The sequence below is a fragment of the Natrix helvetica genome (genome assembly GCF_964273705.1).
Source record: "Natrix helvetica genome assembly, chromosome: 3".
NCBI classification, from domain to species: domain Eukaryota; kingdom Metazoa; phylum Chordata; class Lepidosauria; order Squamata; family Natricidae; genus Natrix; species Natrix helvetica.
The window spans coordinates 85,602,235-85,616,519 of NC_138549.1; the positions used below are offsets into that span (position 1 = coordinate 85,602,235).

The window sequence follows — 14,285 nt, forward strand, 5'->3', positions numbered from 1 at the left end:
TCTGAATTGTATCAGCAGGTTCTACAGGAAAGTGTCAAGGTATCTGTCTGTGAACTGGGTCATTCAACGAGACAATTGAAAACACATGTCATACAACCAAAAAATGGTTAAAGCAGAAGAAATTTGTTTTCACCATTTTCCTCAATAAATCAGTGAATAAGTATGCTCTTGACTCATTTATTTTTGACTCATTTGTTTACTTTGGTTCTGTCTAATTTTAGCACTAGTGTGAAGAACAAATCACCTTTTAGGACATATTTCTGCAGAAATATTGAAAAATATTGAAATACTGAAAATTCAAAAGGGTTTGCAAACTTAAAAAAACACTGTATATCTACAGCTTCAAGGGCCTTCACTACTTTGGAAATACTGCCCTGATAATTTAGTTGCTTCTCATTTTTCAAATGGGATGTTTCTAATTTAGATCTCTTATCTGCTATTTTCATGGGGATTTGGATAAGTAACTTTTGTTTTAGTCTCATCTGAACAGATTATTGTATCTGAATAAAAACTAGATGTAAATAAGTTAATATCTTTTAAAAGGACACCTGAAAGTTTAGTGAAAAAATTGATAACTCTCTAGTTTCCTTGCTTTAGATTTTCACTTAATGTCATTTTGACATTATTAATACCAATTTTGTATGTTTAGATGGCAAACTGCTTATTGTTTCTTTCTTTCTTAGAGAGGATCTGACGAACTTCTTTCAGGCAGTGTACTCAATAGCCCGAACTCTAATATGAGCAGCATAGTAGTTACTGGTAAGTGATGCATTTTAAAGGATCATTGTTATTTGAATATCAAAATATATCCATCCTGCAGAATAGATGAAAATATATGGCAGAAAGAATATTCATGATGCCATTTGAATCATGACACACTAAACTTTAAAAACAAAACAAAACCAGCAATAAATGCCTCAACTAAACTCATGTGATGTGCATGTGTGTGTGTATATATGTATGAATGAATAAATTGGAAAAAATCTTGCATTCTGTATGTTTTAAGGCAGGATAACAAATGGAAGTTTCTTCCATTCCAAATCTATTTGAAATTATATTATCTTATTCTTCCTTTGCCACAGCCTGACCTACAATTGTTATTTAGCTACAATATTCAGGTAGTCCTTGACTTACAACTGTTCATTTAGTGACCATTTGAAGTTACAATGGCACTGAAAACAGTGACTTATGACTGTTTTTCACACTTAAGAACATTGAAGCGTTCCCATGCTCATGTGATCATAAGTCAGATGCTTGGTAACTGACTCATATTTATGGCAGTTGCCATGTCCCAGTGTCATGTGATAACCTTTTAAAATCAAAGGCAAAGTCAGTGGGGAAGCTAGATTCATTTAACAATTTTTCTACTAATTTAATAACCTTTCGGGAGAGGGGGCGGTATATAAACGCTAATAATAAATAAAATAAAATAAGTAAATAAACTGCAGTGATTCCCTTAACAACTGTCAATAACAGTCATAAAATGGGATAAAATTCACTTAACAATTGTCTCACTTAACAGAAATTTTGGGCTCAGTTGCAGTTGTAAGTCGAGAACTACCTGTATTACAGAAAATTAATGCTGAAATTTACCTATTTTCCTTTACGCTCTCCAGACCTGTTACTCTTGTATCCCTTTTACTGCAGTATTTCTATTCTACTTTTTCTGCCACATACAAGAATATACTAAATGTGCAATCAAAAAAATGTATGCCCTTGAATAATTATGTACGTTTTTCAAATAATGTTAAAAGGACAAGTTCCCAGCATTTTCATACTCGGATAATACCTTGCTTGAGCATCTAGCAACTTTGCAATCAGTGTGTTGAAATCTTAGTGTTTTCCTTAATTATGCATTAATGTTCTTAATTATACATTAAGGTATCTTTTCATTTTATTTGATGCTTCTATTTATCCTAAATTTGACAGGTAGCATTAGAATTTCTTTTAGTTTTTAAGTTATCCTTAAACTTTGGTTGAGAAAGTAGTAATGAACAAATGAACTGAAACTAGAATATAATGAAATTAGGAGAGAAGATATTCTTGGATGGCATGCTTACAATAAGTAGGTAATCTTTGATTGGACAATAACCTGCACAGGGATATCTGTTTCATTCTTGTTGTATATGATGGGATTATGTGTTTTTTTGGTGTGTGTGTGTGTGTATGTGTATGTGTTTGCTTTCAAGTCAGGGATGACTCCTGGTGACTGCCTAGACAAGTCCTGTAATTTTCTTGTCAAGATTTCCAAAGTAGTTTGACATTGCCTGCTTCCTAAAACTGGCGTGTGTGTGACTGGCATGAGGTCACCCAGTTGGTGTCATGCCTAAGGCAGAATGAGAACTCATGGTTTCTCTATAGTTGGTGGAGACAGCACCCAGGAATGAGTTAACTCTGTCATCCAATTGGACTGAGTCTGCAATCTGTGATGACACTCCTCCTCTGGTAGCTCCTCCCAGCTTTTAGACTCAGTCCATTTTAGGACTAGACATGTTTTTCTCTCCTCTGCTTACATTTCTACAACAATAACAACTTCTATCTTCAACAACTTGAGGCTTGCTCCCTTTAAAGATCAGGTTAGAGCAGCCTTTCAATCCAGCGATCAGGGCTTCAGCCTCATTTTGCTGAAGGACACATGGCAGCAGTTCGGAACGCTGACCACAGGAAACGCTGCGTAGCTGTCCCGATGAGTCCTCAGGCCTCCAACAGCAACGGATGCCATTTTGCTTCACCGAGGGTAACAGGCACCATTTTGAAGATGCATGAATACAATGGGTGCCATTTTGAGGCACAGTTCAGCATCGGCAGCCATTTCAGGATGTCGGGATTGAGGCCTGCAAGGAAGCGAGCAGCCCCTCAGTCACAATCCAGAGGGCACTCTAAGAAGGCCTCTAAGGCCATGTAAAGGGCAGAAAGCCAGAGCCAGAGGGCCTGAGACCAAGAATTTGCCAAAGCCCAGAGGGAAGCAGCCAGAAGTGCTCCATAGAGAAGGTCAGTCCCCACCCCTTCACAGAGCTGCCCCTCATTTGTAACAGCTCCTAGCAGATCGAGATGTTACCCGGCAGTGAGGAGGAACTTTCCTTATCCCACCCTGAGGAAGGTGTAGATTTCTTTGGCACTCCACCCATCAGGCAACAAATATCCAGGCATAACAGCCCCATTCCGGAGGCCATCTTCACTCTGACGGCAGCAGGCCTCTGCCTTCAGAGACTGTACATTCGCCCAACATGGGGGCCATTGTCACTGAGGCCATCAGATGGGGGATTGCTGCAGGGCTGCAACACAGACCCGCTGCTCAGGTATCAGATAGGCTCAGGTCTTCGGGAGGCCAAGGACCCCCAGGGGCTCTTGCCCCACCTGGATCACCTTCCCTCAGTATCCCCCAGTCAGACTTCCCTATCGGAGGAGGAAGAGGCTCGCAGGCACTCAGACTTGTCTGAGGAGGAGGGGCTGACCCCTGACCAACCTGCCTTCATGTGCCTCTTTCGGCCCTCCTTATTCAGATACTTTCTTTTCAAGACTAAGAAGGTGGCCAATATGGGAACTAGTCAACCAAGGCAGGAGAACTAGTAAACCAACCAACCCACATCTACATCAGGAGAACCTCTTCGCTGAGACACACAGAAGCCTTGTTCGTTTCCTTTCAGCCAGCCACAATGGGCAACAAGGGAACCCCATCCGCTCTGGGTCGCCGGATCAGGGCCTGCATTGCGACAGCTTATGAATCACAGTCCTTGCCACTGCCAAGACACATTATAGCCCACTCCACTAGGAGTGCATGGCCATGACCGCGGCATGAGCAATGCAGGCCTCGATAGAAGAGGTCTGTCAAGCCGCCACCTTGGCATCTCCATCACTGTTTATCCGCCATTACAAGTTGGACAGCTACGCCTTGGGGGGGGCTGCTTTTGGCAGGCGGGTTCTACAAAGAGTACACATCAATCAAGGGACTTTGGCCCAGACCCGTAAGCACAAGCCAGGCTTTGGTATATCCCATTCCTGGATGCTATCTTTACCAACTATGGAGAATGAGTGTTGGTCCTACCTGAAATGCCTGTTCTCTGAGCGATGGATATAGCATCCAGACCCACCCAATTTTATGTCTGGTCCTGGGTCTGGGATGAGAGACATTTCTTCACCATCATACTTCAGTCTGCAGTGACACCTTCGTCAAAAGCCGGGAGGAGCTACCAAAAGAGGCGTGTCATCAGAGATTGCAGACTCAGTCCGATTGGATGACAGACAAAGTTAACCCATTCCTGGATGCTATCTCCACCACCCAGAGAACAGGTGTCTTCAGCTAAGACCAACGCCCATTCTCACCTGGTGGCTTAAGCCCTACATCAAACTGCCTCTCTAACATGCTGGCATTAGATTCTGTTGAAGTTATATATTAAAAGGAAGCACCAATGCTCTTATTTAAGGATTAAAAAAAAACTATCTGTTGGTAACTGACATATATCAGATTTTGAGATATTTCAGGAATGTACACAAAATAACTACTAGTGGAAACTACTAGCGGAAGCATGATTTTCAAAACATGACTGCCAGAATAATAGTTTATAGTTTATTTAATTTATAGACCGCCCCCTCTCCCCGTAGGGACTCGGGGCGGTGTACAGACCATTCATAATCAAAACAATAAAAATGACATAAGACATAAGACATGAAACATAAACAACTCACACACACGGTCTGTTATAAAATCCCAAAACCAATTTAAATATTAAGAACAATTTTAAAACCCGTTAAAACCCCAATATAAAATTTAAAAAGCCATCCAGGAAGGTTTGAATAGATGTTAAATGCAGTTACGATTATGGTTGTAATTAGGCCAGACCTGCTACTCGAAACAGGTGGGTCTTAAGTTTCTTGCGGAAGGAGCGGAGATCAGAGGTGGTTCTAATATCGGGGGGGAGGTCGTTCCAGAGGGTTGGGCCCATCACAGAGAAGGCCCTACTCCTAGGCACCGCCCGCCCGCACTGTTTAGCGGATGGTACCCGGAGGAGGCCCTCTCTGTGAGAGCGGATTGGTCGCAGGGATGTATGGGGTAGAATGCGATCCCGCAAATAACTAGGTCCCGAGCCATGGAGCGCTTTGAAGATGACAATCAACACCTTGAAACGCACCCGAAAGGCCACAAGTAGCCAGTGCAGCTCGCGCAGGAGAGGTGTTACATGGGAGTACTTAGTACTCCCCATAATAACCCGCGCGGCTGCATTCTGGACCAGCTGGAGCCTTCGGGTGCATCTCAAGGGGAGCCCCATGTAGAGAGCGTTACAGTAATCAAGGCGAGAAGTCACTAGGGCATGAGTGACTATGCAAAGGGCGTCCCGCTCCAGTAAGGGACGCAATTGGCGCATCAGGCGAACCTGATGGAACGCCCCCCTAGCCACGGCCGTCACATGATCATCTAGCGACAGCCGGGAATCTAGGAGGACGCCCAAATTGCGTACCCTATCCACCGGGGGCAGTTGTACCCCCCCAATGGCCAGAGATGGAACACATTGGCTAAAGCGGGGCGCCGGTAGCCACAGCCACTCCGTCTTGGAAGGGTTGAGTTTGAGTCTGTTGTCGCCCATCCAGACCCGCACGGCTTCCAGACACCGGGACATCACCTCGACGGCTTCGTTGGGGTGGTTCGGGGTAGAAATGTATAGCTGAGTGTCATCTGCATACAGATGGCACTCAACCCCGAATCCTCGAATGATCTCACCCAGCGGTTTCATGTATGTGTTGAACAGGAGAGGGGAGAGGACCGACCCCTGTGGCACTCCACACGTGAGCGGCCTCAGGGTCGATCTCTGCTCTCCCGCCAACACACATTGCGTCCGACCGGAGAGGAAGGAGGAGAACCACCGCAAAACGGTGCCCCTCACCCCCATCCCCTCCAGCCGACGCAACAGGATACCATGGTCGATGGTATCGAAAGCCGCTGAGAGGTCTAACAGGACTAAGATGGAGGAACAGCCCCCATCTTTCGCCCTCCAGAGATCATCCACCAACGCGACCAAAGCCGTCTCTGTGCTGTGGCCCAGTCGGAAACCGGACTGGCGCGGGTCTAGATAAGTAATTTCCTCCAGGTGTCGAGGGAACTGCTGCGCCACCACACTCTCGACAACCTTCGCTAAGAAGGAAAGGTTGGAGACAGGACGATAATTGGCTAACTCAACTGGGTCTAGGGAAGGCCTCTTAAGTAGGGGCCTCACCACCGCCTCCTTCAAGGCGGCTGGCAGGAACCCCTCCTCCAGCGAGGCGTTCACCAGACCCAGGAGCCAGTCACGTGTAACCTCCCAGGTTGCCAGTACAAGCCAGGAGGGACACGGGTCCAATAAACATGTGGTGGCCCGCAGTCGCCCGCGTAGCCTGTCCATATCCTCGGCGGCAACAGAGTCAAACTCCTCCCAGATAGGTACCTCAAGACTCGCCTCCGGTGTCTCCTCACGATCACTGAAGGGGACCCATTCGCTCCGGATCTGAGCGATTTTGTCCTGCAGATATTCCCCAAATTCCTCTGCCCTCCCCTGTAAAGGGGCTTCCCGCGACCTCTGTGATAGGAGGGAGCGGGTCACCCGAAACAGGGCGGCAGGGCGGTTTTCTGCAGACGCAATAAGGGTGGCATAATATCGACGTTTAGCCACCCTTAGTGCCACAAGGTAGGCCCGTAAATGGGCTCTTACCTGTGTTCGGTCAGATTCGGCACGAGAGGATCTCCATCTGCTCTCTAGGCGTCTCTTGTGGCGCTTCATCACCCTCAGCTCCTCGGAAAACCAAGGGGCCAGGGTGGTTCGCTGCCACCGGAGAGGCCGCAAGGGCGCTACCCGGTCCAAGGCCCCGGCCGCCGCACTGTTCCATGCAGCCACCAGGTCCTCCGTCCGGGAGCGGGTCAGGGCAACAGGAGGTGGCCCAAGCTCCGTCTGGAACCTATCTGGTTCCATCAGTCGCCTGGGGCGGAACCGTCTAAGATCCTCTGGTTCCGCCTCCCCGCGATGGGGGGTGGCGTCAGGGAAGTCCAGCCGGAGAAGCGAGTGATCTGACCATGACAGGGGAGTGATCACCTGATCCCCTATTCCCAGATCACTCTTCCATCGACCAGAGATAAAAACAAGGTCCAGTATGTGTCCTCCCTCGTGTGTGGGGCCCTGAATTATTTGGGTCAGGTCCAAGGCTGTCATGGAAGCCATAAACTCCTGAGCGACCTCGGATGATTCACCCGTCGATGGCAAGTTGAAGTCCCCCATGACTAATAGTCTAGGGGTCTCAACTGCCACCTCCGCAATCACCTCGAGGAGCTCAGGCAGGGCCGCTGAAGCATAGCGAGGAGCCAAGTATGCAATCAGCAGGCCCAACTGACTCCCTGGGCCCCATCTCACACCTAGAGTCTCACATCCGGATATCTGAGGTACGATGAATTCTCTCGGTGTCAAGGCTTCCCGTATAATGACCGCTACCCCACCACCCCTACCCCGGGCACGAGGCTGATGGAATACACGGTATCCTGATGGGCACATTTCCACGAGGGGCACACCCCCCTCGTGGCCCAACCAGGTTTCCGTGATCCCTGCAAGGTCCGGCTCCCCCTCAGAAACCAGATCATGGATGAGGGGGGCCTTATTAACAACGGACCTTGCGTAATCATGATCCCGAGGTATTTACATTAAACTTTACATTGCATTGAAATAACAACAGTGGACAGTAATATCGTGACACAAACCCTAAATATATTTAATGGTATTCTGGTATCTGCTGCAAGTATGTATGCTATAGGTTTCATTGTGACTTCTTAGTTGGTTTATGTGTAATAAAGTTGGTGTGTGTATGTGTATTATTTATACACACACACACACACGTACGTATACCGATTGCTTTGATATGCTTCTAATGTCTCAAATGATCAACACAATCAAAATCTTTGGAGTAGCCTATAAAACATAAGTTGAGTTCTTTTGATATTTTCTTGCTGTTTCTGTCAACCACCTAATATTAAATAACATGATTTTGTTCTCTCATATTTTTCCCATTGTGAAAATATGGGAGAACAGAATTGGAAATTGTGTATTTCCCATACAATTGCCATTTTTCTCTCTCCATATAGGGCTATAATCCTGTAGTAATTTCAACATTTTCTTGTTGGCATATGATATTAGAACTACTTTATTTCAAATCTTATTTTAAATCTGGCTTCCTATGGGTTAGGTCAGTGATGGTGAACCTATGGCATGGGTGGCAGAGGTGGCATGTAGAGCCCTCTCTCTGGGCACACATGCTATCGCCAGCTTCTGGTTTTAAAAATGGGCCACTTTGGGTGCTCTTTTTCAGGCTGTTTTCAGGTTGAAAAATGGTCTGAAAATGGCCCAAAAGGTGGCCTGAAAACTGCCAAAAAATGACCTGAAAACGGCCCAAAAGCGGCCTGAAAACGGCCCGAAAAATGGCCAAAAAACCAGCCAGTTGGTCTTTGTGTTTCCAGCGCTCCAGTGCGTGTACATGCACACATGCACATACGTTCCAGTTTGGGCACTCGGTGCCGAAAAGGTTCACCATCATTGGGTTTGGTGTAGGTAGATGTTTTCCAGTCTTGGGTCCCTGTTGCTTTTTTTACATTGGTTTGCAAAGAACTGTCATGATTGATTTTTCACACTGGTCTCCTTTAAGAGCTTTATGGAGATATTATCAGCCCTGGAGTTTTCCTATACAGGTAGTTTTCAGTGACTACAATCCCAACACTCCTTGCTGCCATTGTTAAGCAAGAATTGTGGTTTGATAATTGGTGAGAGACCCAGATAAGAAGCGTTGGGTGCTTCGGGGGTTGGGAGAGGCCCTGGGAGGTCAGCGCAGGCCATGAATGAGTTGATGGAGTGCTGCAGAATAGTGCAAATGCACGGAGGGTAGCAAAAGAAGTTGCACCAGTTCCTGAAAGCTTCAACCACCTCAACAGTGTGCCCCAGGAAGCACGAAAAGCCCAGAAAACTTCCACAATGGGGTGTGAAGGAGCCACCCCTAATAAAGTGCCAAGCATGTAGGAAGCATCCACAATTCAGCAAAAGATGCTATATTCAGGGAAGTATCAATGCCTAGAAAGTTCATAGTGGGGGACAAAGCAGGAAATGCCAAACCCCAGGAAGCTGAACAGCACTGTTCCCTCCTTGTCTCCTTCGCTCACACAAATGCACTTTGGCTTCCTTCCTTCCTTTGCTCGCTTGCCCTGTGCCTTCCTTCCCTCTTTTGCTGACATGGACCATGGCCTTCGTACACTCACATGCTTTGTGCTTTGTTGCAGCTCTGGGAGGAATGAGAAAGCCTCACAAACAGCCAGCAGCTTCCAAACAGAGCGCCAAATTGTACTAAAAGCACCCCGGCAGAGTCTTTGGAAGACACTTTAAAGCACGGGTATCAAACTTGATTGCATCCCGTGACGTATCACGATGATTTTTGCCTTTATGGAGCCGAAGTGGGCATATCCGGCCCACAGAACATCAGTTTGACACCCCTGCTCTAAAGAGAAAGGCAGGGAAGGAGAGTGCAGTGTGAGTGAAGGAGGCAAGGAGGGTGCAGTGCATGAGAGACTTGGGACCTCTCCTGCCAGCTTCCCCATTGATTTTTTTTCCTGGGAGATATGCAAGAAAAGTTGCAAATGGTGATCATGTGATTATGGGGTGTTTGGCAACTGGTTGTAAGTGAGAACAGGCGCCAAAACCCAGACTGCAATAATGTGAATGTGGGGGTACTGTCACAGTTATTTGGCCACAGATCATTGTTCAGCACTGTTATAACTTTGAATGGTTGATAAACAAATGGTCATAAGTCAAGTACTTGCTATATGTTAGTTCTTTTATAGCCCATCTGACTTCATCTTCAAGTACACCACATTCTTGAATACAATCTCATTTGTGTTAGTCACCTTGTATACGTTTTTCATGTCCTTCTATGTACATGATCACATTAACAATTTAATGTGATCAAATCCTTCCATTGTTCCTTATTAAATTGAAACAAGTTTGGAGTGTCCCCATGATTGCTATAATTTTCTATAAAATATGTTTTGTTCTTCCTTTCTTCCTTTCTTTGTCTACATTCTGAATTCAGACATATCGGTATATCTTTCCCACCTGTTGTTGGAAATTTGCATTAAGGTCCCTAGTTTTCCCAAGATTTCCTCTGGCTTTTGCCAAATCTCAGCATGAGGAACCATAGTGTATCTTCAGTTAGCAGACAGTGGGATGATCAGATTACCTATAGTATAAGTGGGATTTGGACCAAAGAATATGTAGTCGCAGATCACAAGTGGCAGTGTCATTAGGATGTGGTGAACTATGGAGAACAATGCAGTTCTACCAAATGTCCCAGAAATCCAGTCACAGCATTTTAAAAATTGCAGCCCATCTCCCTTACTGCAGGCAACACAGCATGTTGGCATAGATCCAATGTGAAATAAATCAGATGAGATTATTACCAAGCATCCACAAGTGAGGCCTCAGCAATTCTATCAATTGGCATCATGAAGAAGTATAACAACACTATTTTAAGATCAGTTTAATAGTTTATCAAGTATTACAAAAGGAGTGTTTCACTGTTAGTCTTCAGAGAGAAGCTAAATTGTATATAACATCAGTATGCTTTAGTTCTAGATTCCTTTAGCAGGAGTTGGAACTAAGTAATTTACTGATTCTGATTTATATATTGGCTCTGTGCTTTTTGCTCTAGCATACTGCCAGAGAATTAAATATTTATTTTTGATCATTTCTACTGTAAAAAAGGGCCAAGACCAAGATTCGGTTACTTATTTTAAAAGTTTACAGTGCTTGAACAATCTACATACCGTATTTTTTGGACTGTAAGATGCACCGATGTATAAGACGCACCAAGATTTTGAAGAGGTAAGTAAGAAAAAAAGTTTTTGCCTTCCCTCAGCCCCCAGCAGCACTCTGCAGGCTTCAGCAGGGTTGGGAAAAGCCAAAAAGGTCCCTGTTTTTGTGAAAAATGTCCTGTTTTTCGCAAAAACTGGGGCATTTTTGCCTTGCCCTAGCCCTGCTGAAGCCTGCAGAGTGCTGCTGGGGGCTGAGGGAAGGCAAAAAAGCCTCAGTTTTTGCGAAAAACGGCACGTTTTTCTCACATTTTTTGCAAAAATGGGATGCGTGGGCTGGGCTTCGGGAGGCCAGAAATGGCTGTATTTTGTGTATAAGATGCACCAACATTACCATGCTCTTTTAGGCGGGAGAAGGTGCATCTTATACTCCGAAAAATGCAGTATTTTGTCATTCTGAAGAGTACTATAATTCCAAATGGCAAGTTATTTTTGAAAGGGCTCTCAATCCAAAAAAGGTAATGCTTATGTCTCTTTTGAATTAAAGTTGACATAATATAAATGCATTAGTAATTTCTAATAGCAGAAAACAGTTCAGATTATGCTTGGCTAAAGTATATTAGTTGTTTATTAAATGTTTTTTTGTTTGTGAAAAAGAAGTTTATAGAAGTTAACATTTTGCAACCTCTATCATGGAAGAAAGTTGAAGCTGCATGCAGCCTGAGCATATTGTTTTCTGGCAATTAACCCTTGCTATTTATAATAAAATATTCTTCAGGTGTCATTGCAACTTTTTAAACTCAATGACAAATCTGTAGTTATTCTGGTAACAAGCAATCAGGAATAATACCAGATTTTGGCTGTTTTCCTTAATTTGCAACCTCATTTTTCACCCTTTTCCTTCAGAGCATCAGACTATATTTTTAAAGGTTGTAATGTTTTCCCTCATTACCTTGTTTGGAACAGAATCAAGTAATCATTTATATTTGAAAGTTAAATGTTGTGTGCATGTTTATATTTATGTTTGGTCTTTGTAAATATTTGTAGCAAATTTTAATTAACATAGAATGATGGAATCTACAGTACTGAGTGGACAGTAATTGGGATGGTTATTAGGGAGCTTGAAAAAAAACGGTCTAAGAAGCCATCTGCTGCTGTATATTCAGGATATTATTGGAGAGGAGGTAAGAGGAGGAAGTCTGATCACTTTTTTATTTAATTTAGCAAATCTGCCAGGCCATTCAACTCCAACATGTTTCACAGATGGGAAAAGGTTTTTATGTTGGAATGCAATGTTTGCCTTTTGCCAAACACTTTTCATTCAAAGCCCCTAAGTTCTATTTTGGACTCATCTGTCCACAAAGCATTCTTCCAATAGCCTTGTGGCTTATCAATTGGTCTTTTACAAATTGTAAATGGGAAGCAGTGTTCTTTTCAGAACATTGTATAACCATTATTTTCTCCTGAGTGCTCCCGGGAGAGTGCAAGAATGGGTTGCCTCGTCTTTTCTGCTTAGAGACTGAGCTGTCAACTTTGTGGCCACGCCCCCTGTCACCTTCTCTGGCCCAATTTTGGCTCAGTCTGTGCTTAGACCAGACATGTCAACTTATCAGGAATTCTTGCACTCTTAGGAAACAGGTTTTTACAGCGATTTATTGCAATTTAGGGGGGGGGGGGAGACTTTAAAATCTATATTTTGGCTAGATTTTGGAGACAGTGGGAAAAATACATACTAAAATTAGATACTGATAAATTAACTACATTTAGATAATTTCTTAATAGATAACGATTTAGAGTGGGGCCTGGAACCAGCAGTCATAATTCATTTTTTTAAAAGGTAGAATAATTAAGCAAACTACAGTGGGGCAAAAAAGTATTTAGTCAGCCACCAATTGTGCAAGTTCTCCCACTTAAAAAGATGAGAGAGCCTGTAATTGGCATCATAGGTAGACTATGAGAGACAAAATGACAAAACAAATCCATACAATCACATTGGCTGTTTTGGAAAGAATTTATTTGCAAATTATGGTGGAAAATAAGTATTTGGTCAATATCAAAAGTTCATCTCAATACTTTGTTATATATCCTTTGTTGGCAATGACAGAGGTCAAACGTTTCCTGTAAGTCTTCACAAGGTTGGCACACGCTGTTGCTGGTATGTTGGCCCATTCCTCCATGCAGATCTCCTCTAGAGCAGTGATGTTTTAGGGCTGTCGCTGGGCAACACGGACACTTTAAACTCCCTCCAAAAGTTTTCTATGGGGTTGAGATCTGGAGATTGGCTAGGCCACTCTTACAACTCCACTCCTTCGTTGCCCGGGTGGTATGTTTGGGATCATTGTCATGTCGAAAGACCCAGCCACGTTTCATCTTCAATGCCCTTGCTGATGGAAGGAGGTTTGCACTAAAAATCTCACAATATATGCCCCCATTCATTCTGTCCTGTACACGGATCAGTCATCCTGGTCCCCTTGCAGAGAAACAGCCCCAAAGCATGATGTTGCCACCCGCATGCTTCACAGTAGGTATGGTGTTCTTTGGATGCAACTCAGCATTCTCTCCTCCAAACACGCCGAGTTGTGTTTCTACCAAACAGTTCTATTTTGGTTTCATCTGACCATATGACATTCTCCCAATTCTCTTCTGGATCATCCAAATGCTCTTTAGCAAACTTCAGATGGGCCCGGACATGTATTGGCTTAAGCAGGGGGACACGTCTGGCATTGCAGGATCTGAGTCCCTGGCAGCGTAGTGTGTTACTGATGGTAGCCTTTGTTACGTTGGTCCCAGCTCTCTGCAGGTCATTCACTAGGTCCCCCCGTGTGGTCCTGGGATTTTTGCTCACCATTCTTGTGATCATTTTGACCCCACAGGGTGAGATCTTGCGTGGAGCCCCAGATCGAGGGAGATTATCAGTGGTCTTGTATGTCTTCCATTTTCTAATTATTGCTCCCACAATTGATTTGTTCACACCAAGCTGCTTGCCTATTGCAGATTCAGTCTTCCCAGCCTGGTGCAGGTCTACAATTTTGTTTCTGGTGTCCTTCAACAGCTCTTTGGTCTTCACCCTAGTGGAGTTTGGAGTGTGACTGTTTGAGGTTGTGGGCAGGTGTCTTTTATACTGGTAACAAGTTAAAACAAGTGCCATTGATACAGGTAATGAGTGCAGGACAGAGGAGCCTCTTAAAGACGAAGGTACAGGAAACGTTTGACCTCTGTCATTGCCAACAAAGGATATATAACAGCGATGGCGAACATTTTTTTGGCTCGCGTGCCACAAGTGGGAGGGTGGTTTGTGGGCGTGGCGCACCCATAATGCAACGCGCGACCCCCCCAGTGCTCATGCGCGCACAACGCGCGACCCCCCATTTTTACATGCTTTTTCCGCCCTCCCCAGGCTCCAGAGGCTTTATAGGAGCCTGGGGACGGCGAAAAGAGCCTCCCCTGCCCCCCGGAGGCCCTCCGGAGGCTTCAGGGACCGTCC

The 14,285-nt window shown here is 44.7% G+C and overlaps 1 protein-coding gene across 4 annotated transcripts in view; it reads left to right on the forward strand.

Annotated features, from left to right (window-relative positions):
• The window catches only part of PTBP2 (polypyrimidine tract binding protein 2), a 78,426-nt gene that overhangs the window by 13,830 nt on the left and 50,311 nt on the right, over positions 1-14,285 (forward strand). For all 4 annotated transcript variants that reach the window (XM_081949295.1, XM_081949297.1, XM_081949296.1 and 1 more), the window contains exon 3: positions 684-759. In XM_081949295.1, the coding sequence (XP_081805421.1) occupies positions 684-759 (76 nt within the window). The remainder of the gene's footprint in view (positions 1-683; positions 760-14,285) is intronic.